Here is a 24,526-nt window from a genome sequence, read left to right on the forward strand (position 1 = left end):
CATTACAGGAGCACATAAATATGTTTTTTAAAACTCTTGGTGGACTTTAAGTGAGAGTCATAGTAGGGGAAGTTAACATCCCACTGTTATCACTGGATTGATCTTTCAAACAAAAAAATCAGCAAGGAAACAGTGGCCTTAACACACTAGATCAGATCGATTTAATTGATATTTACAGAACATTTCATCCCAAAGTTTCAGAATATACATTCTTCTCAAGTAACATGGAACATTCTCAAAGATTAACACATGTTAGGACACAAAGTAAGTCTTAACAAATTCAAGAAGACTGAAATCACATCAAGCATCTTCTCAGCTCACAATGGCATGAAACTATAAATCAATGATGATAAAATCAAAAACATCCAACTCATGGATGTTAAAAAGCACATTATTAAATAACTAGAGCCCCAGTGCATGAAATTCGTACATGGGGGGAGGGTCCCCTCAGCCCAGCCTGCATCCTTGCCAATGTGGGACTCCTTGGGAAATGTCCGACTGCAGGTTTAGGCCCGATCCCTGGGATTGGGCCTAAACCTGCAGTAGGACATCCCTCTCACAATCCTGGACCGCTGGGCTCCTAACCACTCACCTGCCTGCCTGCCTGGTCGCCCCTAACTGCCCCCCCCCCCCCGCCAGCCTCATCACCCCTAACTGCCTCTGCCTGCCAGCCTGATTGCCCCTCACTGCCCCCCTGCCAGCCTGGCTGCCCCTAACTGCCCACCTGCCAGCCTCATCACCCCTAACTGCCTCTGCCTGCCAGCCTGATCACCCCCAACTGTGCCCCCCCCCCACCGGCCTGGTTGCCCCCAACTGCCACCCCTGCTGGCTGGGTCACCCCACGCAGCCTGCTGCTCAGTCATTTGGTTGCCCCTCACTAACCCCCCTGCCAGCCTGGTCGCCCCACGCAGCCTGCTGCTTGGTCATTTGGTCACGCCTCACTAACCCCTCTGCCGACCTGGTTGCCCCATGCAGCCTGTTGCTCAGTCGTTTGGTCGTTCCTCACTAACCCCCCTGCCAGACTGGTCGACCCATGCAGCCTGTTCAGTCATCCGTTCTGTTGCAATGGTTGCTTAGGCTTTTATATAGATAGATAAATGGGTTACCAATGGGTTATCAGGGAAGAAATAAAAATTAACCTGGAAACAAGTGAAAGTAAACACACAACAACCCAAAATCTCTGGGACATTGCAAAAGCAGTCCTGAGAAAAAAGTTCTTAGCATTACAGGCCTACCTCAAGAAGAAAGAAAAATTTCAAATAAACAATCTAACCCTGTACCTAAAAGAACTAGAAAATAAAAACAGCAAAAACCCAGAGAAAGCCGAAACCGGTTTGGCTCAGTGGATAGGGTGTCGGCCTGCGGACTGAAAGGTCCCAGGTTCGATTCCGGTCAAGGGCATGTACATTGGTTGCGGGCACATCCCCGGTAGGGGGTGTGCAGGAGGCAGCTGGTTGATGTTTCTCTCTCATCGATGTTTCTAGCTCTCTATCCCTCTCCCTTCCTCTCTGTAAAAATATCAATAAAAATATATTTTTTTAAAAAAAAACAGAGAAAGTAGAAGAAAGGAATTTAAAAAGATTAGAGCAGAAATAAATAACATAGAGACTAAAAAAAAAAAAATACAAAAGATCAATAAAACCAAGAGCTGGTTCTTTAAAAAGATAAGCAAGATTGATGAACCTTTAACCAGACTCATCAAGAAAGAGGATCCAAATAAATTAAATCAGAAATGAAGGATAAATAATAACTTACTCCACAGAAATACAAAGGATTATAAGAAAATATTATGAATAACTATATATCAACAAATTGGACAAACTGGGCAAAATGGACAAATTCCTAGAAACATACAATCTTCCAAAAAGAGACAATAGTATGGTGATTACCAGAGGAAAAAGGGAATGGGGAAGGTAGAAGAGGATAAAGAGGAAAAAAATAGTGATGGAATGAGACTTTACTTGGGGTGGTGAACACACAATAAAATACACAGATGATCCTATATAATAAAAGGGTAATATGCAAATAGACTGAATGGCAGAACAACTGAACAACCAATCAAAGCGTAATATGCTAATGATCTGCTAAGGCTGCTCAACCACTCGCTATGATGTGCACTGACCACCAGGGGGCAGACAGTCAGCTGGTCGACCAGTCGCTATGACATGCACTGACCACCAGTGGGTAGATGCTCCAACCAGTACGTTAGCTTGCTGCTGGGGTCCAGCCAATCGGGACTGAACAAGATGGGCCAGACACGCCCTGGAGCCCTCCCATGGTCCCTCCCTGGCCCGATCGTGCACCGGTGGGGTCCCTCAGCCTGGCCTGCGCCCTCTCGCAATCTGGGACCCCTCAGGGGATGTCATAGAGCCAGTTTCAGCCCGATCCTGCAGGCCACTGCCCTTGGGAGGGCCCCAGATGCAGGGCTCATGGCTGGCGAGCACTGCTATGGCAGTGCAAGCCTCTCCTGATTGGGACTCTTTGGGCATGAGCCTGAGGCAGACACGGTGAGGCCGGGATGAGCGGGAGCAGTAGGTAGGAGCTGCAGGTGGCATTGGACTGCGGGTTTCAGCCCAATCCCTGCAGGCCACCCAGAGGGACCCCACCCATGCATAAATTTGTGCACCAGGCCTCTAGTATATTATTGTATGATAAGCAGCTTTGCCATTTGATGATCCATCAGTAAATACAGTTATTACTAGGTAGGAACCTATTCCTGAAGCATTATTTTTGGTATAATAATAGGAGTATAATATAAAAATTATAATAATTTGTCTTTTAGTAGGTGACAACTAAGTTCCCCTGAATATACACTCAGTCCAATTTGCCAATTTAAATCAGTGTGAAATAACATTTCTAATTACTTCCCAGTGAGGGGAAGGTAAGTACATTGGGGTTCTTCTCCTCTAAGCTGTCTGCAGCACTTTCTAAGTTGAGATATCAACTGAGCCATAAATTCTATATACACTGAGTGGCCAGATTATTATGATCTCTGAACGCATAATAATCTGGCCACTCAGTATATATCCTATATAATAAAAGGCTAATATGCAAACTGTCCCCTCAACCAGGAGTTCGACCAGCAGGCAGGCTGGCCAACCACCCATGTCCCCTCCCCCTGACCAGGCTGGCCGGACCTCACCCATGCATGAATTCATGCACCGGGCTTCATACACACACACACACACACACTGAATGGCCAGATTATGCGTTCAGAGATCATAATAATCTGGCCACTCAGTGTATGTAACCACAGTATATTATAACATTGTACACCTGAAACCTATATAATTGTATTAACTGATGTCATTCCAATAAATGCAATAAAATTTTAAAAATAAATAATAAATAAAATAAAATTCTGTAATTATGTATGGAATGGATTAGCAATGGGTGTTTACTAGATTTATTGTGCTGATCATTTCACAATACATACAAATATCAAATCATTATATTGTACACCTGAAACTAATATAATGTGTGTCAATTATATATCTAAATAATTGGTAACATAGTCTGGATACACATTCTTTATCAGAGATGTGATTTACAAATATTTTCTCCCAAGTATAACCTGCCTTTTCATTGATGTAACAGAATCTTTTGTAAAGCAAAAGTTTTTAATTTTGATAAAGTCCAATTTATCCATTTTTTTCTTTCATAGGTTGGGAAAGAACTGTCTCCAAGAACAAAGTGAGGTATTACAACCAAGTGTAACAGAGAAGTCATATAACTTTGAGAATATGAATTCACTCCCTGCCCCCAGCTGGGAAGCATGCAGGAGGCAGCCAGTCAATGTGCCTCTCTCTCTCTCTCTCTCTCTCTCTCTCTCTCTCTCTCTCTCTCTCCCCACCCCTCCTAATTCTCTTCCATCCACTCTCTCTGAAAAGCAATGGAAATAATATCCTCAGCTGAGGATTAACAAAAACAAAATAAATTAAAATACCTAAGAATAAATTTAACCAAGGATGTAAAAAACCTATATATTTGGAAAATTATAAGATACTGAAGAGAAATCTATGGCTTTTTTATACATCAGCAATGAATTCACAGAAATAGAAACTAAAAAAAAAAAAAAAAAAAATCCCATTTACCATTGCAACAAAAAAATTAAGATACCTAGGAATAAATTTAACCCAGGAGGTAAAGGACCTGTACTCAGAAAATTACAGGATGCTGAAAAAAGAGATAGAGAAAGACATAAACAAATGGAAGAATATACCATGTTCATGGATTGGTAGAATCAACATTATTAAAATGTTCATACTACCCAAAGCAATCTATAGATTCAGTAAATCTCTCCCACATAGACATCTGCCTTTCGGCAGACAGTTGACACACCCTATTGGAAAACACCTTGCCCTGAGGCCACTTAAGAGATTAAAAGTAACAATCGGCCTCCAGGCAGAAGCAACAGCCCCACCTGCTGGAAACCAAGATCAACAGTAATTAATATAAATTCGAGAAATCCAGTCAGAAGGCTGAATGGGGCTTTTTGATATTCACAGGGATGAATATCTGCATTTTATTAACTACTGCTGACTCAATGGCCTAAAGCAAACTCCCCCAACCTGATAATCTTACTGTTTACCAAACATCACCTTTGATATGTCTGTTTGCATTCCTAAAAGGCAATTATGTATTCTAGTAAAGAAACCATCAACAAAACAAAAAGAAAGCCCACTGCATGGGAGAACATATTTGCCAATGTTTTCTTCAATAAGGGTTTAATCTCCAACATTTATAGGGAACTCATAAACTTAACAAAAGGAAGATAAACATTCCAATCAAAAAATGGGCAAATGACCTAAATAGACACTTTTCAAAAGAGGACATTCAGAAAGCCAAGAGACATATGAAAACATACTCAAAGTCACTAATCATCTAAGAGATGCAAATCAAAACAATAATGAGGTACCACCTCACACCTGTCAGAATGGCTATCATTAACAAACCAACAAATTACAAATGCTGGAGAGGATGTGGAGAAAAAGGAACCCTCCTTCACGGCTGGTGGGAATATAGACTGGTGCAGCCATTGTGGGAAACATATGGCATTTCCTCAAAAAATTAAAAATGGAACTGCCATTTGACCCAGTAATACCACTTCTAGGAATATATCCCAAGAAAAGAGAAACACCAATCAGAAAGGATATATATGCACCCCTATGTTTACAGCAGCACAATTTACAATAGCTAAGATTTGGAAACAGCCTAAATGCCCATCAGCAGATGAGTGGATTAGAAAACTGTGGTACATCTACACAATGGAATACTATGCTGCTATAAAAAAGAAAGAATTCTTACCATTTGCAACAGCATGGATGGAACTGGAGAACATTATGCTAAGTGAAATAAGCCAGTCAGTGAAAGAAAAATACCACATGATCTCACTCATTTATGGATAATAAAGAACATTATAAATTGATGAACAAAAATAGATACAGAGGTAGAGAAGCATGGAACAGACTGTCAAATGACAGCAGGAAGGCTGAGGAGGGTTGGGGGGCAGTGGGAGGTAAGAGATCAACCAAAGGACTTGTATGCATGCATATAAGCACAACCAACAGACGCAAGACACTGGGTGCGGGGGGACGAGCACAAGTGCCGGGGGATAGGGGAGGCTGGGGAAAGGTCAATTGGGGGAAAAAAGGAGACATATGTACTACTATTTGTAATACTTTAAACAAAAAAAAAAAGAGAGAGAGAAAGAGAGATGGTTTTATAAATAAAAATAAAAGAGGTTTTACAAATAAAAGGCAAATTTGCAAGCAATTCACCAAAATCCTAATATATAAAAAGCCAGGGGCCGTCACGACCAAAACAACCAGAATGACGAACGAACAACAGGCTGCGTGGGGCGACAAGGCCGGCAGGGGTGTTAGTGAAGGACGACCAAACGACTGAACAGCAGGCTGTGTGGGGTGACCAGACCAGCGGGGGGGCGTTAGTGAGGGACGACTAAATGACTGAACAGCAGGCTGCGTGGGGCGACCAGGCCTGCAGGGGTTAGTGAGGGACAACCAAATGACTGAATAGAAGGCTGCGTGGGCAACCAGGCTGGAAGGGGGGGAAGTTGGGGGCAACCAGGCCAGCGGGGAGGAGGTGGGGGCGACCAGGCCTGCAGGGGGGGCAGTTGAGGGTGATCAGGTCGGCAGGGGGGCCATTGGGGCCAACCAGGCCAGCAGGGGAGGCAGTTAGGGGCGATCAGGCAGGCAGGCAGGTATGCAGTTAGAAGCCAGCAGTCCAGGATTGTGAGAGGGATGTCCGACTGCCGGTTATCCCCCAAGGGGTGCCAGATTGGAGAAGGTGCAGGCTTGGCTGAGGGGACCACCCCCGTGCACGAATTGCGTGCACTGGGCCTCTAGTCTCTATATATAAAAAGCCAGTGACCACAACGCCATAACGACTGGAATGACTGGTCACTATGACGCCCACTGCAGCCAGTGAACCCACCCGATCGAGGGGCGGGGCCTGTGGCCAACCTTCCGTGCCCCCTCACCCTGGCTGGCCCCACACCTGATCAGCCTCTCCCACCCCAATCGAGGGCGGGGCGGCCGGCCAACCCCCTACAGCTCCTCCCCGGGGCCGGCCCCAGCCCCGATGGGCCCCCACCACCCCGATGGGCCCACAGTCCCTCTCCTTGGCAGGCCCTGCCCCTGATTGCCCTTCTACCCCAATAGGGGGCAGGGCCACCCAGCCAATCTTCTGCAGCCCCTCCCCCTGGCCAGTCCCACCCCAGATCAGCCTCCCCACCCCAATCAGGGGCAGGGCTGCTGGCCAAATGCGGCGGCCCCTCCCCCTGACAGGTCCCACCCCTGATGGGCCCCTACCACCCCGATCAGCCCACGGCCCCTCCCCCCAGCCAGCTCTGCCCCCAATTGGACCCCCTAACCCATTTAGGGGAGGGGCCAGCTATCCCACTGCCCACAGCCCCTCCCCATGGCCGCCCCTACCCCCAATCAGCCACCCACCCCAATTGGGGGTGGGGCCCGCTGGCCAATCACCCTCGGATCCTCCCCCCGGCCCAGCCATGATTGGGCCCAATCGGGGCGGGCCAGCCGGCCAACCTCCCACCATCTCCTCTCAATAGGTCCAGCCCTGATCTGCCTCAATTGGGGCTGGGCCGGCTGGACCTCACCCATGCACAAATTCGTGCACTGGGCCTCTAGTAAAAGTATATTTTTATAACGGTTGTTTATCCAGCTGCCAAACAATGATGATAATGAAGAGAAAGCTACAGTAAAAATATATTTAACAACCTAACTGGAAAAAGCACTAAGTTTAACATGTTTGAAAAGGAAGATTATAAGGGTACTGAATGTTTAATTTCTCTCCAAACAAATACATTAAAATTAAGACATCTCTAAAACAGAATCAATCATAATTTAAAAAATGAGAAAAACAGAACCTTTTACTATCAATAGGGCACATATCCAAACCACCAGAGCACAAACCACCATCTTGATGTTATAGTCTTATGCACCATTTGTTGCCTGTGTTTCAAATCCAAATAAGCATGGGCAGTTGCTATAGTGACAATATGCCTCTTTTGGCACTAGGAGCTTAGTACTACTAAGTACTTATGAGCTTCATAATGTCAGTACTTCCTCCCACACTTTGAATTGTAACTTCACACAATGTGATTTGATTCTGTCCTTTAGAAGTCAATTCTGTTACTTTCTCAAAAATAGTTTACACTTTATCAAGTGTAGAATACATAAGTGTCATGAGATATAATCTAATTCACCTAACATGCTACAAGTATACAAATTTTAAAATACTTAATTGATTAATATTAAAGATGTTTGTTTAATAAACAAATTGTATGACATCACTGGAATTTATTGTTTTAGCATTATAACTGGACAAAAGCATATCTTATTCATGTCTTAGCTCATTGTATTCCTACCAATCCTTAATTTAAAAGTGAAAGTTAAAAATTCAAAAACAACATTGAGAAGCTGAATTTTATTTTATAGCAGATTGGTACATTTTTATTTCCTTTGGGAACTATTCCTAATTACTTAAGACTAATTATTAATGATATCCAAAGAGAACATCATTTTGTTGCTAATAAATGCTAAGAATAAGAAAAAATGTCAATCTCAAATCAATCAAAGAATATTTTCAGATCATCAAAAGTCAGAGACTGGAACCCTCATTCATTGCTCATAGGAATAGAAAATGGTACAGTGTCTTTGGAAAATAGTTTGGCAGTTTCTCAAAAAGTTGTACATAGAATGACCAAACAACCTATCTCTTTCATTCCTAGGTATCTACCTAAGAGAAATATCCATAAAAGACTTATACATGAATATTCATAGACATCCTATATAATAAAAGACTAATATGCAAATAGACTGAATGACAGAACAACCGAACAAATGAACAACCAGTCGCTATGACATACGCTGACCACCAGGAGTGCACACGGAACATGGCAGGTGTCAGCAGCAGGCGGCAGAGCACGGAACATGGCAGGCATCGGCCGTGGTGGGATGGTGGAGCAGGTGAGTGGAGGCACCAGACCAGGGCGGAGCGCCGGGCACTTTCATCAGGGTGAGCCTCTGGTGGTTACTGGAAATTCTTTGCTCCCGAGCACCGCAGTCCCGCCCGGCACTCACACCTGCTGCCGACCCCGCTCTTACCTGCAGCCAGCGCCATAGTGGCCACTTGCACCCGCTATCAGCACCCAGTGCTGGTCTTGATTGCTTGGCACCGCCAGCAGGTGCAAGCAGCGGCTTAAGGCCCCAATTGCCCCTGAGGGCTGCTTCTCCACCTCCCCCTACTCCTGAGGAGTTATCGGGGCAGCAGCCGCCACTCACACCCGCTGCTGGCCCTAATCACTCCACGCCATCAGTGGGTGCGAGCAGGGCCTGTGCCATCAGCGCGTGGGAGCAGCAGTGGTGGGAGCGGGGCTGCCGGCAGACAGGGGACCAGGGGCCACAGCGGGAGGGGCCAGGTGGGGGCATGGAGAATGGGCTGAGACCCGTCCCTGTGCCCACTGCAGCCTCGGGACCCACCGTTCCTTTCAAGGTGCACAAATTCGTGCACTGGGCCCCTAGAGTTATTCATAATAACTAAAGACTGGAAAACTAGTGAATGGGTAGGCAAACACACACACACACACACACACACCAAAACATATCATGGAATACTAGTCCAAAATAAAAAGGATTGGAATATTGGCACATGCTACATCAGGAATGAAGCTCAAAAACAAGAAGTCAGCCCCTAGCATGTTTGGCTCAGTGGGTAGAGTGTCGGCCCAAGGACTGAAGGGTCCTGGGTTTGATTCTCAGTTACAAGCTCATCCCAACCCTGGGTGGGAGGGAACCAAATCAATGTGTCTCTTTCACATCAATGTTTCTCTCTCTCCCTCTCTCCCTCTCTCTCTCTCTCCCCCTCCCTTCTACTCTAAAAATCAATGGAAAAATATTCTCAGATGAGGATTAACCAAAAGCTAATAAACAAAAACAACATGAAGTCAGACATAAGAGATCATACATTATACTAGAGACCCGGTGCACAGATTCATACACTGGTGGGGTCCCTCGGCCTGGCCTGCAGGGATCGGGCCGAAACTGGCTCTCTGACATCCCTCAGGGGTCCCGGATTGTGAGAGATGGTTCTCAGGTGACACACCCCGGAATCAGGCTCCCTCCTCTCTGGTTCCAGGTGCATCACCTGAGAACCACAGCTGCCAAGTCACCAGCTCATGGGTTGAGCGTCTGCCCCCTGGTGGTCAGTGCACATCATAGCTACCGGTCAGACGGTCAAATGGTCGGCCAGTCACTTGGGCTTTTATATATAGATAGATTAGAGGCCCAGTGCGTGAAATCGCATGAGACCCAGACCCAGCGCACCGTGGGACCCAGCATCAAGTCCCACCGGCATCGCGGGACCCATCAATGCACCTCCTGGTGACCGGTCTTTGGTCATTACAGTGTTACGACACGGGGTTTTTATTATATAGACTAGTGGCCCAGTGCACGAAATTGGTGTGTGGGGTGGGGGTCCCTCAGCCCAGCCTTCACCCTCTCCAATCAGGGACCCCTTGCAGGCAGTCGGACATCCCTCTCGAATCTGGGACCACTGGCTCCTAACTGTTCACCTGTCTGCCTGCCTGCCTGATCGCCCCTAACCACTCTGCCTGCCTGTCTGATCACCCCTCACCACTCGCCTGCCTGCCTGATTGCCCCTGCCTTCCTGATCTTGCCCCCAGCAGCCCTCCCCTGCCAGCCTGATCTCGCCCCCAACTGCTCTCCTCTTCAGGCCTGATCACCCCTAACTGCCCTCCCCTGGAGGTCTGATCTCGTCCCCAACTGTCCTCCCCTGCAGGCCTGATCTCGCCCCCAACTGCCCTCCCCTACCAGCCTGATCTCACCCCCAACTGCCCTCCCCTGCCAGCCTGATTGCCCCTAACTGCCTCTGCCTTGGCCCCCACCACCATGGCTTTGTCCTGAAGAAAGTCGGACATCTGGAAGATGGATGGTTGACCTGGTCTAATTGGCATATTACCCTTTTAGTAGTATAGATTATTCCATTTAAATGAACTGTTGAAAAAAGGCAAATTTATAGAGACAGAAGGAGTATAAGTAGTTGCCTGGGAGAAAGAATGGGGATTAGCTGTCAATGGGCATGTGGAATCTTATTAAAAGGATGAAAATATTCTAAAACTGATTTAAAGTGATGGTTGCACCATTTAGTAAAATTACTAAAAATCACTGACATATAGATGAAATGGGTGAATTTTATGATATGCAAAATATCTTATATAATAAAAGCCTAATATGCAAATTGTCCCCTTGGGCAGTTGTTCAACCGGGAGTTCAACCAGGAGACCAGGAGTTCGTCGGCTCACTATGACCTGCGCTGACCACCAGGAAGTGGCGCGGAACACAGCGGGTATTGGTGATGTGGCGCTGGCAGCGGGCAGCAGTGGAGGCGCTGCCGACCCTGATGGGCCCTGACAAGAGCGGGACCACAGCAGGATGATGGGGCAGGTGAGCGGGCGGCGCCAGGCCAAGGCGGGTGAGCAGGGGCCCAATCGCTCCCCGATCACACCACAGACAGTGACCAGCAGCAGTAGTGGAGGGCAGGGCCGCCACCCAGCTCCCAGGCGCTGAGGGAGCCGGGCGGGGGGCCTGGCCCTGACTGATTGTCCCACAGGTGGGATGGTGGAGCAGGTGAGGAGGCGGCGCCAGGCCACGGAGGGGTGCCAGGCGGGACTGCGGGGCTGTCTTTCCCTCTCTCTTCCACTCTCCCTAAAAAAAAAAATCAGTGGAGCCCTAGCAGGTTTGGCTTGGTGGATAGAGTGTCAGCCTGCAGACTGAAGGGCCCCGGGGTTCAATTCCAGTCAGGGGCACATGCCTGGGTTGTGCGCTTGATCCCCAGTAGGGTGTGTGCAGGAGGCAGCTGATCAATGATTCTCATCGTTGATGTTTCTCTTTCTCTCTCTCTCTCTCTCTCTCTCTCTCTCTCTCTCTCTCTCCCCCCTCCCTCCCTCCCTCTCTCTCTCTCTCACTTCCTCTCTGAAATCAAGAAAAAAATAAATAAACGGAAAAATATCCTCAGGTGAGGATTAACAAAAAAATAATAACAAAATAAAATAAAAATCAATGGGGAAAATATCTTTGGGTGAGGATTAAAAAGAAGAAATGCAGGGACCAGAGCAGTAAGCTAAACACCAAGAGAAAGTAATCAAACCTTTAAAAGGTGAGATATTCTACTGGGAAAAAAGCCTGGACTCTTTAGCTAATCAGAGAAAGAAAAACAAAGGGGGTGGGCTATTTTATATTTTAAAAGGCTTGACATACATAACCAAAAACAAATCTGGTCCTTAATTGGATCCTGGTATAACAAAACAGCTGAACAAAGGACATCTGGGAGATAATTTGATAAATTTAAAGGTGGAATATTAGATAACATTAAGAAGTTATTTATTTTAAATGTGATATTTTTCTTTTATAGCAATAAGCTTTTATAGATATGCATGCTGAAGTAGGTAGAAGTGGCAGATTTAGATGTCTACGATTCACTTCAAAATACATCAATGAGTATAAGATACAAAAAATTAAAATGCAAGTCTTAACTTCCTAACTCACTGCTGTTCCCATAAATGCTCATTAATTTATGCGTAAGGTATAATAATTACACAGAAAGAACTCGGGCCCAGCGGTGTGCCTCCGTGGTTGAGCACCATGGATGACCAGGAGGTCATGGGCTGGATTCCCCCTGGGCGCACATGCCCCAGTTGCAGGCTGGATGCCCAGTAGGGGCATGCATGAACAGCTGGTCAAAGATTCCCTCCCACCACTGCTGTTTCTCTCTCACCCTCTCCCTTCCTCTCTGAAATCAGTTAAACCAACAAAAGCACTCTTCCAGTCAGCGGTTCAGAGAAGTGACCTACCAGGAATGTTGCCTCTTTTGTAAAACAGGTACTGAACCGAAGAGAACTCAGAGGTTAACCACACAATATCGTTGGCAACGCGGTAATGCACAAGGTACCAAAATGCGTCGAAGCGGCATGAACAGGGAGCCTTGCTCCCGAAGAACTAAAGATACCTAACGGAAGGCGTTCCTGGTGTTGACACCAAGAGAACAAGGCTGTTCCGAGATCACAGGTGAGGCTCTGAAGCGGCAGCCTCCCTAAAACAATCCTCAATTGTTACCCAAAGTCACATTCCTCTCTGACTTCACCGCCCGCTACAGCCCGTTACCCACTTCCCAACTCGTGAGGAAGTTAGGGGCGCTCCCTGGAAAATCCTTTCCTCCGGCGAAAGGAAACGCTTCCTCTAACCACCAGCTTCGTTTCGGCGAGGGCCCTCTCCATCTCAGAGCTGGGAGCGGACAGCCTCCCTCAGGCCCCGGGACACGGCCCAGCAGCCCGTTCATTTGCCTCCCCGCCTCCTCCCGCCCTAGATCCACAGGGCGGCGCTGTCCTCACTCCGCCCCTCACACCGGGTGTGCGCCAAGCCTATCACTCGGTCCGACCGACCCGGGGAAGGTCCACCCGCGGCTCCGGACACGCAGCGCGGCGGCCCCACCCCGCGCTTCTCTTCCGACGCAGCCCGTCGGGGGTTGCACGCGAGTGCGTGCGGTCCCCCTAGGTAGTGGCTCTCTCGCGGGGAAACTTAAAAATACTCCGGCCGGCGAGCCGACTGAGAAAGACCCTGCGTGCCGGCACTGCAGCTCGGACTCTTCGGCCTCGCAACTGAGAAACGTGTGAGAAAGGCGTCACGGACCCTCGCACTAACACGAGCTCCGCGACTTCCGCCGCCTGAACGCCCCAGGTGACGGGAGCCGCACTCGCCGCCGGACGGCAGGGGGCGCGCAGAGCGCACGCTTCCCGCCCCGCCCCCTCCCCCACCTCCACGCCCCGCCGCCAGCGTGCGTCAGGGGTCACGTGCCGCGTCTCCCTCCCTACCGGCTGCAGGGCGCTTCCTCCTTCCGGAAGTCGCTCCCACCAGCGTCGGGCTCCTCCCACCACAGACGACGTCAAACTGAGCTCCTACCACTGCTCTGCCTCCGCCTCCAGGCGCAGGGAGGGCCGCGGTTTCCTTACCAGAAATCCTGCCGCTTCCGGGCCCTGAAACCGGCCAGACGACGGTGTTGAAGTAACTGGGTGTGCAGGCCTCGGAGGCTGTGAGTAAAGGCTGAGAGGCTAGCGGCTGGTTCTCCGGGGCCACCCCCGCTGAGGCCTTTCCCCCTCTCCGCCACTTGAGCTGCACTTGGTTCCGCCGAGACCCACGACGGTTCCGCCCCCTCCTTCCTTGTCATTGATGTTGTTGTTCTTGTCAGTGCCGCAGCCCCGACCGCCGGGAGCTCGAACCCGAGCCGGGGCCGCCCGGGCGGCGCGGTGGCGGCGGCGGCAGCGGCTGCGGCTGCAGCAGCTGCGACGGCTGCGGGGGCTGCTCCGGGGCCTGCGGGGGCGGCCGGGGGCCGGCGGCCGGCGGCGCGGCCGGATGGCTCTGTGCGGACAGGCGGCGGGGGCCGCGTCGCTGCCCAGCGAGCTGATCGTGCACATCTTCTCCTTCCTGCCGGCGCCCGACCGACTGCGGGCCTCGGCCTCCTGCTCGCACTGGCGCGAGTGCCTCTTCTACCCGGCTCTCTGGCCCCAGCTCCGCGTCTGCCTCCGGGTCTCCCCGGCGGAGCAGCCTCGGCTCGAGTTCCTCATGCGCAAGTGCGGCTGGTTCGTGCGGGAGCTGCGCGTTGAGTTCGCCGCCGAGAATTACCTGAGCGGAGGCGGCGGTCCGGGCGGCGGGGGCGGCGCGGACCCCGGGACCGGCGGGGAAGAAGTCGAGGCCCTGCAGCTCTCCACCCGTTGGCTGGAGGTGCTGCGCACCTACTTGGAGCTGGTGCTGTGCGTGCTGGTCAGCATCCGGAACAACAGGTAGGCTCGCCCCGGCCCCTCCCTCACCCCCTCCCCCACCCCCTCCTCCTCCCCCACCGCGGGGCTCCGCGTCGCCTCCTTCCTCTCACCCAGAAATAGATTCAGTGAGGATGTGCTTGGCCCACTTCGGCGTCGCTTTCTTCGGTGGCCGGGGGTGTCCCTTCTAACCCGGCGACTTAATTGAGGCCGGAAGGCAGAATGGGAGTCCTCATTGCTACTTTATAAACAGGGATGTACTTGGTGTTTATCAGACGTCACTCCTGGCGCCTTCCAGGCAGTGTCTCATTCATCTTCTCCTTGGTGGTGCGATGGAGCTGACAGGCGCCGGCATTACTCCTTTTACTGATAGGAAAGCTTGGAGAATAAGACGTGTGAGTTTGGGGAGAAATAAAAACATAACTCGGTTTTTCTGACTCTGTACCTGTCCATTCAAAGCATATAGACTGGGGGGGGGGGGGGGGGGCGGGGAGGCAATATGCTACTGGTGTCATAATTACAAGACTCTTCCTAAAAGAAATCTTAGACAGCCACTTCCTGGCTGGGAGTGGTTTTGATTAACTGGGCCAGGCACAAAGAGTAGTGGAAGAAGTGCTTGTTAAACCTAGGGTTTGGGGAAGAGCCTGGTCCTCGGGATTGGAAGTCCTTCCCCACACACCTCCGGACTCAACTTGTCCCAAGTGATTCACCTACAAGCACAGTCCAGCATGGTGGTTGCCTGTGTTGGGCGAATTGGCCGATGTCTGCAGAGGTTCAGCACGAATGTCCTCCTTTTACTTTAGGTTTTTACTGTAATTCTAGGACTAACTTTTTATGTTCTATGTTCTAACTGATTTTCCTAATAAGTATTACTATTTCTGTTCTCCATTGCCCGCTCCATAATCCCATTAATTTTTATTTTCTGTATTTGGATATTCTAACCTTACAATTAAACTGTGAGTTGGAAGAAAGTTCAAAAGGTCAAAGGAGCAACATACATAGTAATAATAGTTGAGCAGGTCCCAGGTACTTTCACATTCACTATCTTAGTTGATCCTTTCAGTGACCCTGTGCATTAGGCAGGAGGGCTACTATTAGAAAGAAAACTGGCACTTGACTATGTCAAGCATTGTTTTTCTCCAAGAGCAGTGTCTTTACTTTAGCAATAAATATAGTATGTTGAACAGGATTGAGAAGGTCCTGGTTTAATGCTAAACCGAATGTATATATGCTAATCCCTTCACCTTTTTTATCCAGTCACCCCACTCTCCCTCCCCTCAGGCACCCACATGTCTGTTCCATGTATCCATGCTTTTGTCTGAATCAAAAGTGGGCAAGGTAAGCATATTGCTCTAAGTTGTATCTGAGCATGGCTCCAATATTCCAGTGGCCTGTGTATTTCCCTAGCTCTTCACAAATGATTCCATTGCCTTACTTTCATTTTATGTGGCAAGAAAGGCTTTCTGAGGCCTTGATCCGATTGGAAACTCTTTGACAGAGTCAAATGCATGGCTAGAGGACCAACTGACCCTGAAGTTGAAAGGATTCAATCTGTGAGCACTTAACAACTGATGAGATCAAGAGTGGGGGTGAATTCAGCCAATACCAGTTAGATTTTCATGTTCGGAGATACGATAGCACTTCTGAGCAACCGTCCAAAAAAGTGTGCCTTTGGTCTAAGAACAAGTCTTGCACAGTGCCTAGTTTCTCTTAGTGTTTTAAGAACTGGTTTGTTAGTTGGATGGGTGGGTAACATTACATAGACATTTTCTTCCCTTTGGTGTTTAATTTTTCTCTCCCTCCCTTCCTCCCCCATCACTTTTTTTTCCAGCCTTATTAAGGTATAATTGACAAGTAAACGTATACTTTCCACTTTTATTAGCATCCCAATCTACCTGTCTATGAGACCACCCTATACCTGTCCGTTTGGGTTAGCTATCATTTCTGTACACTGTCATTCCTGATTTTAAGGCTTTGTCATTTACTATAGGGATGGTGCTATGTTGTGTATCCAAACTTAAAGTGTAGTGTCGTTACATGTATTACTACTAATGCTATTTCAAAGGTTTTTAAATTTATGTTTGGAAGTAAGTTAATCTCATCTTTATTTTTGAAAATGTCTTGAAGTACTCTAGTAATATTGGAAGTATTAATATGAATGCTAAAAACATAAATGGGACTAGTTTTCTTTAAATTATTACAAATTTGAAAATGTTTTAAACCAAGTTTTTTAGTTTGTTACTCTGGTAAAGCCTCTTCTTATTTCCTTCCATAATCACTTAAACTGTATACTGAGGCTCAATGAAGACCCAAAACAACTTCATTTACTGTTTTTTGGTTCTCTAAAAACATGAAATGTAATTAACTAATGAGAAGAATGAACATTTGACATTATTCTTTACATTTCTGAGTTAAATTTACAGTGCTTTTGTTTTAGGATTTCTGCCATTTTATTAGTAGAAATGGGGGGTATAAAACCTACCAGGTCATACCCTGGCCGTTTTGTTCAGTGGTTACAGCGTCAGCCCTCAGCCCAGAGTCAAGGGTTCGATCCCAGTCAAGGTCACATACCTGGATTTTAGGTTTGATCCCTGGCGCCCCTCCGAACTCCTTCAGGAGGCAAGCAATCAATGTGTGTCTCTCTCACATCTATCTCTCTCTCTCTGTCTCCTTCTCTCCTTCCTTCTCTATCCCCCTCCCTCCCTTCAACTCTCTCTAAAAATTAATGGAAAAAATACCCTTAGGTAAGAATGAATAAAAGAAAAAACCTACCAGGTCACAAGTTTTATGCTTCTAGGCTGTGCTGAGTTTACCCAAGATCAGTTTATATAGGACCTAAGATAATAGTTATTTTTTAAAAATCTGTTTTTCATCCTCCAAATATTGAGAGCTTACTATGTGCCAAGCAGTGAAGAGAAGCTTCTTGTTCCCATAGAGTCCATATTCTGCAGGGGGAAGGCCGATAGAAACAAGTAAATGAAAGAAAGTTTATTTCACTTGTGGAAATCTGAAAATAAATAAGAGCGGCATGCTAATTGTACCTTTGCAATGCCCACCAGCCAATCAGGAGTGAGTATGCAAATTAACCCAACAAAGATGGCAGGTTAATTTGCATATGCAGGTGCCTAGCGGCCAGGGGCGGAACATTCCGCACCACTCTGGGCAGCGTGGGAAGGCAGAAAGGCAGCTCTGGGCTGGAGCAGAAGGACAGCTCAGGCCAGAGCGAAGGCAGTGCCAGCAGCCATGGGAAGGAAGGCCCATTCTTGCACAGACTTTCTTGCATTGGGCCTCTAATCTGAAAATAAAAGACTACGTATGTAATAGTGACTAGGTAGCAATATTAGATAGAGTGGTGAGGGAAAACCTTTCTTGAACTGCAACTCGAGTAATAAGAGTCACCCATCTGAAGATCTAAGCAAATAGCATTCCAAACTGGGAAAGAAAAAAAAAAGGTAAGCACCAAGGCCTTAGGCCAGACAAATTTTTGGCCTATTGGAAAGTACCATGCAAATGAGGGTAAGACTATATTCTAAGAATAGAAGAATTAGTTGATTGAAAAAATATTAAGGACAGGAAAAATGTGATCTAATTTGCATCTTAAGACAATCACAGGTTGCTGTGTAATGAATTATTTATAAGAGGGCACAAGAGCCCAGCTGGCACGGCTCAGTGGTTGAGCATCAACCTATGAACCAGGAGGTCAGGGTTCGATTCCCCGTCAGGGCTCATGCCCAGGTTGTGGGCTTGATCCCCAGTGTGAGCCGTGCAGGGGGCAGCCGATCAGTGATTCTCATCATTGATGTTTCTATCTATTCTCCCTTCCTCTTTGAAATCAATTTTAAAAAATTGTTTTTTTTTAAATGGCACAAGAGAGGAAATAGGAAGACTAGTTGGAAAGTTGTTGAAATAATCTAGTCAGGAGATGATGGAGACAGTTGAAATGAAGAAAAGTGGATAGATTTGGAATGTATTTTGGAAGTAGAGCCAAGAGGACTTGCTGCTTGGATGTAGATTTAAAGAAAAGGAAGGGACCTGGCCAGGTGGCTCAGTTGGTTGGAGCATGTCCTGTGTACCAAAGGGGGAGGGTTCGATTCTGGTCAGGGCATGTACATAGGTCGTAGGTTCATTCTCCAATAGGTGCATATGGGAGGCAACCAATGAATGTTTCTCTCTCACATTAGTATTTCTCTTTCCCTTCCTCTGTGTCTAAAATCAATAAAAATCATATCCTCGGGTGAGGATTTAAAAAAAGAATCATTTTTTTTATTATTTCTCTGTAAGGTTCCGTTTTCTTGTTCTTAGCACTGTTAAAATTATCTTTTAATAGCATGTTGTCTAGCAATTTTACATGTCCATCTTATTTTTTAAAATTTTGTATGTCAACCTTATTTTTTTAAATCTTTTTTGTATAATCTCTGGGATTTGAGGATGATAGTAATTGAGATGGTAATTGGGTAAATGAATTTGTAAAGCAAATTCTGAGAAATTGCTTTTAGTTTAATGGATCATAAAAAAGCTATTAAGGAATGCTATTATAGGCTGATAACTTATTTCTTGTCTCTATAAAGTTGTGCTAATATGGTAGCCACTAGCAAGATATAGATTTTTATTTTTTATTTTTTTAGAGAGAGGAAGGGTGAGGGAGAACTAGAAACATGGAGCAGCTGCCTCCTGCACACCCCCTACTGGGGATCAAGCCTGCAACCCAGGCATGGACCCTGACTGGGAATTGAACCAGTGACCTCTTGGTGCATGGGACGACACTCATTCCACTGAGACACGCTAGCCGAGCATAGCCACATATAGCTATTTAATTTGTTGAGTAATTAAAGATTTAGTTAGTCACACTAGCCACATTTCAAGTGCAGTAGTCATATGTGGATAGTGGCTACCATATTGGACAGCATAGAATAGAGCGTTTCCATTATGACAGAAAGGTTTATTGGCAACATTTCTGTAAAAAGTTTGATTTGGTTGTGGTTATTTATTATTATCTGTGAGAGGAGGAAATATGTTTGTTTTTTGTTTTTATTTTTTTAATATATTATTAATTTCAGAGAGGGGGAAGGGAAGAGAAGCATCAATGATAAGAGGGAATCATTGATCAGCTGCCTCCTGCACGTCCCACACTGGGGATGAGACCACAACCCAGGCATGTGCACTGATCGGGACTCGAACCCTAACCTCCTGGTTCATAAGTCGATGCTCAACTACTGAGCCATGCTGGCCTGGCGAGGAGGAAATATGTTATCAAATTATTATGAGGATATAAACACACTTGATATTAAATATGAACTAAAAAGGATAGAATTGACCTGAAAAAATTTCATGCAGTGATGTAGTTTAGTTTAGCTTTTATCTATTTAAAAAAAGGAAAATATTGCATTTTATGAGCTACTTTACAACATTGTAGAACGTTTTAACTTTTTTAAGAGCATCATTTTAAAGTATCAAGTTCTTACGGATTTTCCTTTTCCATAGTTAATTAGTCTTAGCTGTATTAACTCCAATTTAAGGTGGCTGTTTTTGGCATTTTGGCACTGGTACTACTTTATTACATGAAATAATTTTGGATCCTCTGAAATGAAAGAAAACATACTGAAGTTGCTGCCACAGATAAAGTTCCCCAATTTTGAACCACTCAAGATATTATGATCAAGAATCCTCAGTTGTACTAAACAGTCCAACAGAAATACCATAAAAAGATAAAAGGTTTTTAGCCCTCTGCAGTTATAACTTAAGGATTAATTCTTAGGTTCATAGGTAGTTAAGACTGGTTTTGTGAAATTGCTCAAACCCACTAAATCTATATATGTAGATTTTTATAAAAGGTTATCAAAAATTGTGATAAAAAAATTGTGATGGTGGTTTAATTCATAGGGAAATTTTTAAGTTAAAAAAATAAGATATCTCTTTTTAATGGAAGTTTAATATACATATTTAATTATTTTTTTATATGCATACTAAAACTGGTTGAAAGATAAGTACAAATCATAGGTTTTGAGGAAATAATTTTATTTTTTCTGGGCAATTGTTATTTTTAGAGGAATTCCAAGTGTATAATGTACCTGAAAACTGGTCTGCACCCTAAATTTGTGATGTGTGAGATATAGCTAAACAGACCCTAGTTTTTGACATGCACTAAGGTAAATACAACACTCAACAAATATTTACTGAATGCCAGGCCCTCTTCTAGCAGCTGGGGATACAGCAATAATCAAAAAGCCTTGTCATCATAGAGCTTGTTCTAATGGGAAAAAAGACAAAAATATGTAGTATCACAGTTGGTAATACATGCATGAAGCAAAATGAAGCACTGAGGGGAGATAGGAATGGTGGAGGTGCAAAAGAGTATTATTGTGTAAAATAGGGAACTTAAGGAAAGAAGTAGTATTTGAAGGAAAGGAAGGGAGTATAAGCCAGGTGTCTCTTTGGAGAGTGATTCCTGAGGGGAGGAGCAGTAATGGAAGAGTGGTAGTATAGTGGGACTATGCATACTTAAGTATATCACAGAGAGCAATGAAATAAATGTACAAGAAAGAGGTCAACCACTAAGAAGGAAAAGTGATGTGGAAATCAGTAAGACCTTATTGAGCTCTTGTAAGAATTTGACTTTTACTCTGAATGAGGTGAAGGGGCCATGAAAAGGTTTTGAGTTGAGGAGTAACATGATCTAGTATTTCTAAAGGAATGTTCTAGCTGCTGTGTTGGGACTAATTTGTAGCAAGACAAGGGTAGAAGCAACAAGCCAAGTTGGGAGGCTGTTGCAGTAATCCAGGCAAGAGACTTTGGATGAGAGCAATGAAAGTGATGAGTGCATTAATCTGATTCTGTGTTTTTATCTGGAGGCCTTTTAGAAGTGGAATCCTATATAATAAAACCCTAATATGCAAATTGACCGAATGGTGGAATGACCAGTTGCTATGACACGCACTGACCACCAGGATGCAGATGCTCAATGCAGGAGCTGCCCCCTGGCGATCAGTGCGCTGCTCAGCCAGCAGCCGGGCTCACGGCTGATGAGCGTAGCGGTGGTGGGAGCTTCTCCCACCTCCGAGCGGCAGCACTAAGGACCTCTTGGGGGATGTTCGACTGTTGGTTTAGGCCCGCTCCCCTCAGGGGCCTAAACTGGCAGGCAGATATCCCTGAGGGGTCCTGAACTGCAAGAGGGCGAAGGCTGGGCTGAGAGGCCTCCTCCCCAAGTGCACCAATGTTGAGCACCAGGCCTCTAGTGTGAGTATAAAAGAATAGATGTTATTGTTCAGCTAACATTACAGTGCCCTTTTATTGACTACTCCCTAAATATGTCTAAAAATATTTTTCCTTTAGCTGTTTTTATTCATTTTGTTTTCCTTTTGTGTTAATGATTTGCCTTCTCTTTAAGAAAAATAGATACCTAGGATTTGGATACAGTTTATTTTCTGCAAACATGGCTCGTGTTTGGTATTTAGCTCCTTTACCACCAAGTACTTTCAAGCAATGCCCTATTCATATGGGCCTTACATAAATTTGAATCAGTCTGTTGAATTGCCCCATAAACTTCCTGGTCTTCCTTGCTGCAGTGACTTGGGATTTTCCTTTCTCTGTTTTCTCCTCTTTCACTTTTCTCCTTCATATAAATCCATTACTACTTGGAATTTGCCTAAGTCTGGCCCTAACATGAGCTATAGGTTCAAGATGATGAGACTACATAGAAAGGAAGAAGCAAATGGTAGTCTGCACAAAGATTCTTCCTTCTTTTTGCCCCCATACCACTGGTTTCATCACCTGTACAACTAGGCCTAGATAAATCTGTTTTCCTGCCCACTCAAAATTTGTACTCTTCTATTAACTCTCTTAAGTGGACAAGGAAAAGAGAGGAAGTGAAGGACAAGATTAAACTGCCTTTTAACCTGGTTTGTTATTCATATGTGGCTAGTAATTTCAAAAAAGACTCTCTCAGAAACTTCAAAAGGACACTTTTAGAATCAAGGCAAAGAAGAAAGGTGGTCACCTGAGGTAAAAGACTTAGATCTTCTATAGCTTAGACCCACCTTCTTAAGCCATACACCCTCTCCACACAAGAATCCTATTAGAATCACCACCAGGGTCATGGGACTGGGTAACGTCTATTCCTATTGCAGTACTGAAGGGATCCGAGTAGGTGTGTAATTGACAGCCCTTAAAATCCTAAGCTAGGCCCTGGTTGGTGTTGCTCAGTAGGTTGAGTGGGTGGAGCATTGTCCCATGAACCAAAAGGTTAGTCCAGTTAGATTCTTGGATCAGGAGGCAACCAATTAATGTTTCTCTTTTTGTCTCTCTCTTTCCATCTCTCTCTGTCTCTTTCTCCCTCCTTCTCCCTTCCCCTCTCTCTCTCTAAAATCAATAAAAACATCTAATAAAAATATTTTTAAAATAAATGAAATCCTAAGCTAATTTTAGTGGAGAAACAGCAGTATTCATCAACTGTATTATGTAGGCACTATTTACAGATAATGAAACTGAGGCACAGAGTAGTTAAATGAACTTACACAATTAGAGAAATAACTGCCTTTTTTTCTACTTTTTTAATGCAATTTTCAAACACAAAAACTAGACACAATAACCCTATCTCCTAGTTTCAATCATTTAAGGATTTTTTCATATTAGCTTTCTTTTCTCTTAAGTATTTTAAAACAAATCCAAGATATTGCTATCATTTTACACTACATACTTCAGGGTAAGGCTCTGAAAGTTATAGGCATTTTTATATATAACAACAATGCCATTCATACACTTAACACAGTTATCAGTAATTCCGTAGTCTCACCTGATTTTTTTAAAAATTAGTCTTTTTTAAAATTTTATTTCCACTCCAAGAGTATAAACGCATGTGCACTTGAAATATAACCAACATAACCTTTCACATCATTAGCACACAGTGTATATTTTAATAATCAGATGAGTAAAGAATAGGAGAGCAAGCAGCCTGTAGGCTAAGTTATAAGTACTTAATGATCTGATTAGCTCTGTATCTGGAACTTGGGATTTTAAAAATAGGGTTAAAGAAGAATGCAATTAAGTTGAAGAATTCATTATTTTCTGGCAATACTATGGCCTTTTGCATGTTTTAGAAAGATTGATTATCAAACACATTTTAGGATTTGCAAAGGGACTAGTAAGTAGGTTGTATCCTATTAATGTTACCATAGGAACGGAGCTAAATTAATTTGAAGAATTAAAATGAAAGAAAAACGGTTTAACCAACTGTAATGTTTCCCAGTATGTGTTTGTTCATGCTTTTTGAACAGTTGCATGGTGGGCATTGTGCAGAAAAGAACCATGTTTGCTTCTTCAGTTCACTTGCTGACTCAACAATAAATAAATGAATGAATAAACTCCCTAAGTAACTAAAACTCAGATCACAGATATCATCTTTAAATAAAAGGATTATGTGGCATAATTCCCTTGTTGTGGATATAGTCTCCTGGCCTCAAAATGAGACATCTATTTATTGCCATGGTTCAGTAGATTCTATTCTAGTGTTGTTGCCTCAATGTTCTTTTTCAGTCCATTTTTGTCATCTGAAACAATAATGAAACCCCTGGGGGCTATATGCAGTCTCCCTAGCTTCACTAAGATCTAAAATCTAATTTCAACATAATATATTTAAAAGTTGCCCTTGAGTTGCCAGGTTTTTCCCCCTAAGTTTTAAAAGAATTACTATTTTTTAGATCACTTCATAAGTAAAATTTCATTTTGAATGGAAAAATAAGTAACTGAAATTTTTTCCACAAATGTCTATCAGATACTACTCTAAAATATTATTGCCACTTTTAATTTTTCTAATAACTTTCAATAAGACCGTTGTATTCTATGACACAGTTTAATTATAAGAAACAGCATGAACTAAGTGGGAGTCAGAATCCTCTAAATAGTTCTGCACTAACTATATTGCAGTCTTACACAAGTCACTTCAATTTCTCATGTATAAAGAGATATGGTTAGATTGAATGATCCCACAAATCATTCTAGTTTCAAAAGTATGTCAATGATTACATCTGTAAAGAAAGTTCCTGAGTGTATTACTGGTTATATTGTAATAAGATTACTATTCTATTGCTGCAAATAAAAAGAGTTTTTGTTAAATTGTCCTTGAGTGGCATGTTTCTAACATTGCTGGGACATTAAAGA

At 44.8% G+C, this 24,526-nt stretch overlaps 2 protein-coding genes across 2 annotated transcripts in view; one reads left to right on the forward strand and one right to left on the reverse strand.

Annotated features, from left to right (window-relative positions):
* The window catches only part of LOC307102527 (fibrous sheath-interacting protein 2-like), a gene marked incomplete at both ends in the record, with an annotated part of 112,008 nt that extends 98,223 nt beyond the window's left edge, over positions 1–13,785 (reverse strand). The window contains 2 exons of the mRNA XM_079776125.1: positions 13,433–13,485; positions 13,602–13,785. Coding sequence (XP_079632251.1) covers positions 13,433–13,485; positions 13,602–13,785 — 237 coding nt within the window. The remainder of the gene's footprint in view (positions 1–13,432; positions 13,486–13,601) is intronic.
* FBXO33 (F-box protein 33) overlaps positions 13,573–24,526 on the forward strand; it is a 28,700-nt gene continuing 17,746 nt past the window's right edge. Inside the window, exon 1 of the mRNA XM_079770311.1 lies at positions 13,573–14,398. Within this exon, the coding sequence (XP_079626437.1) occupies positions 13,788–14,398 (611 nt within the window). The 5' untranslated portion in view covers positions 13,573–13,787. The remainder of the gene's footprint in view (positions 14,399–24,526) is intronic.

The sequence above is a fragment of the Cnephaeus nilssonii genome (genome assembly GCF_951640355.1).
Source record: "Cnephaeus nilssonii genome assembly, chromosome: 1".
Taxonomy (NCBI): domain Eukaryota; kingdom Metazoa; phylum Chordata; class Mammalia; order Chiroptera; family Vespertilionidae; genus Cnephaeus; species Cnephaeus nilssonii.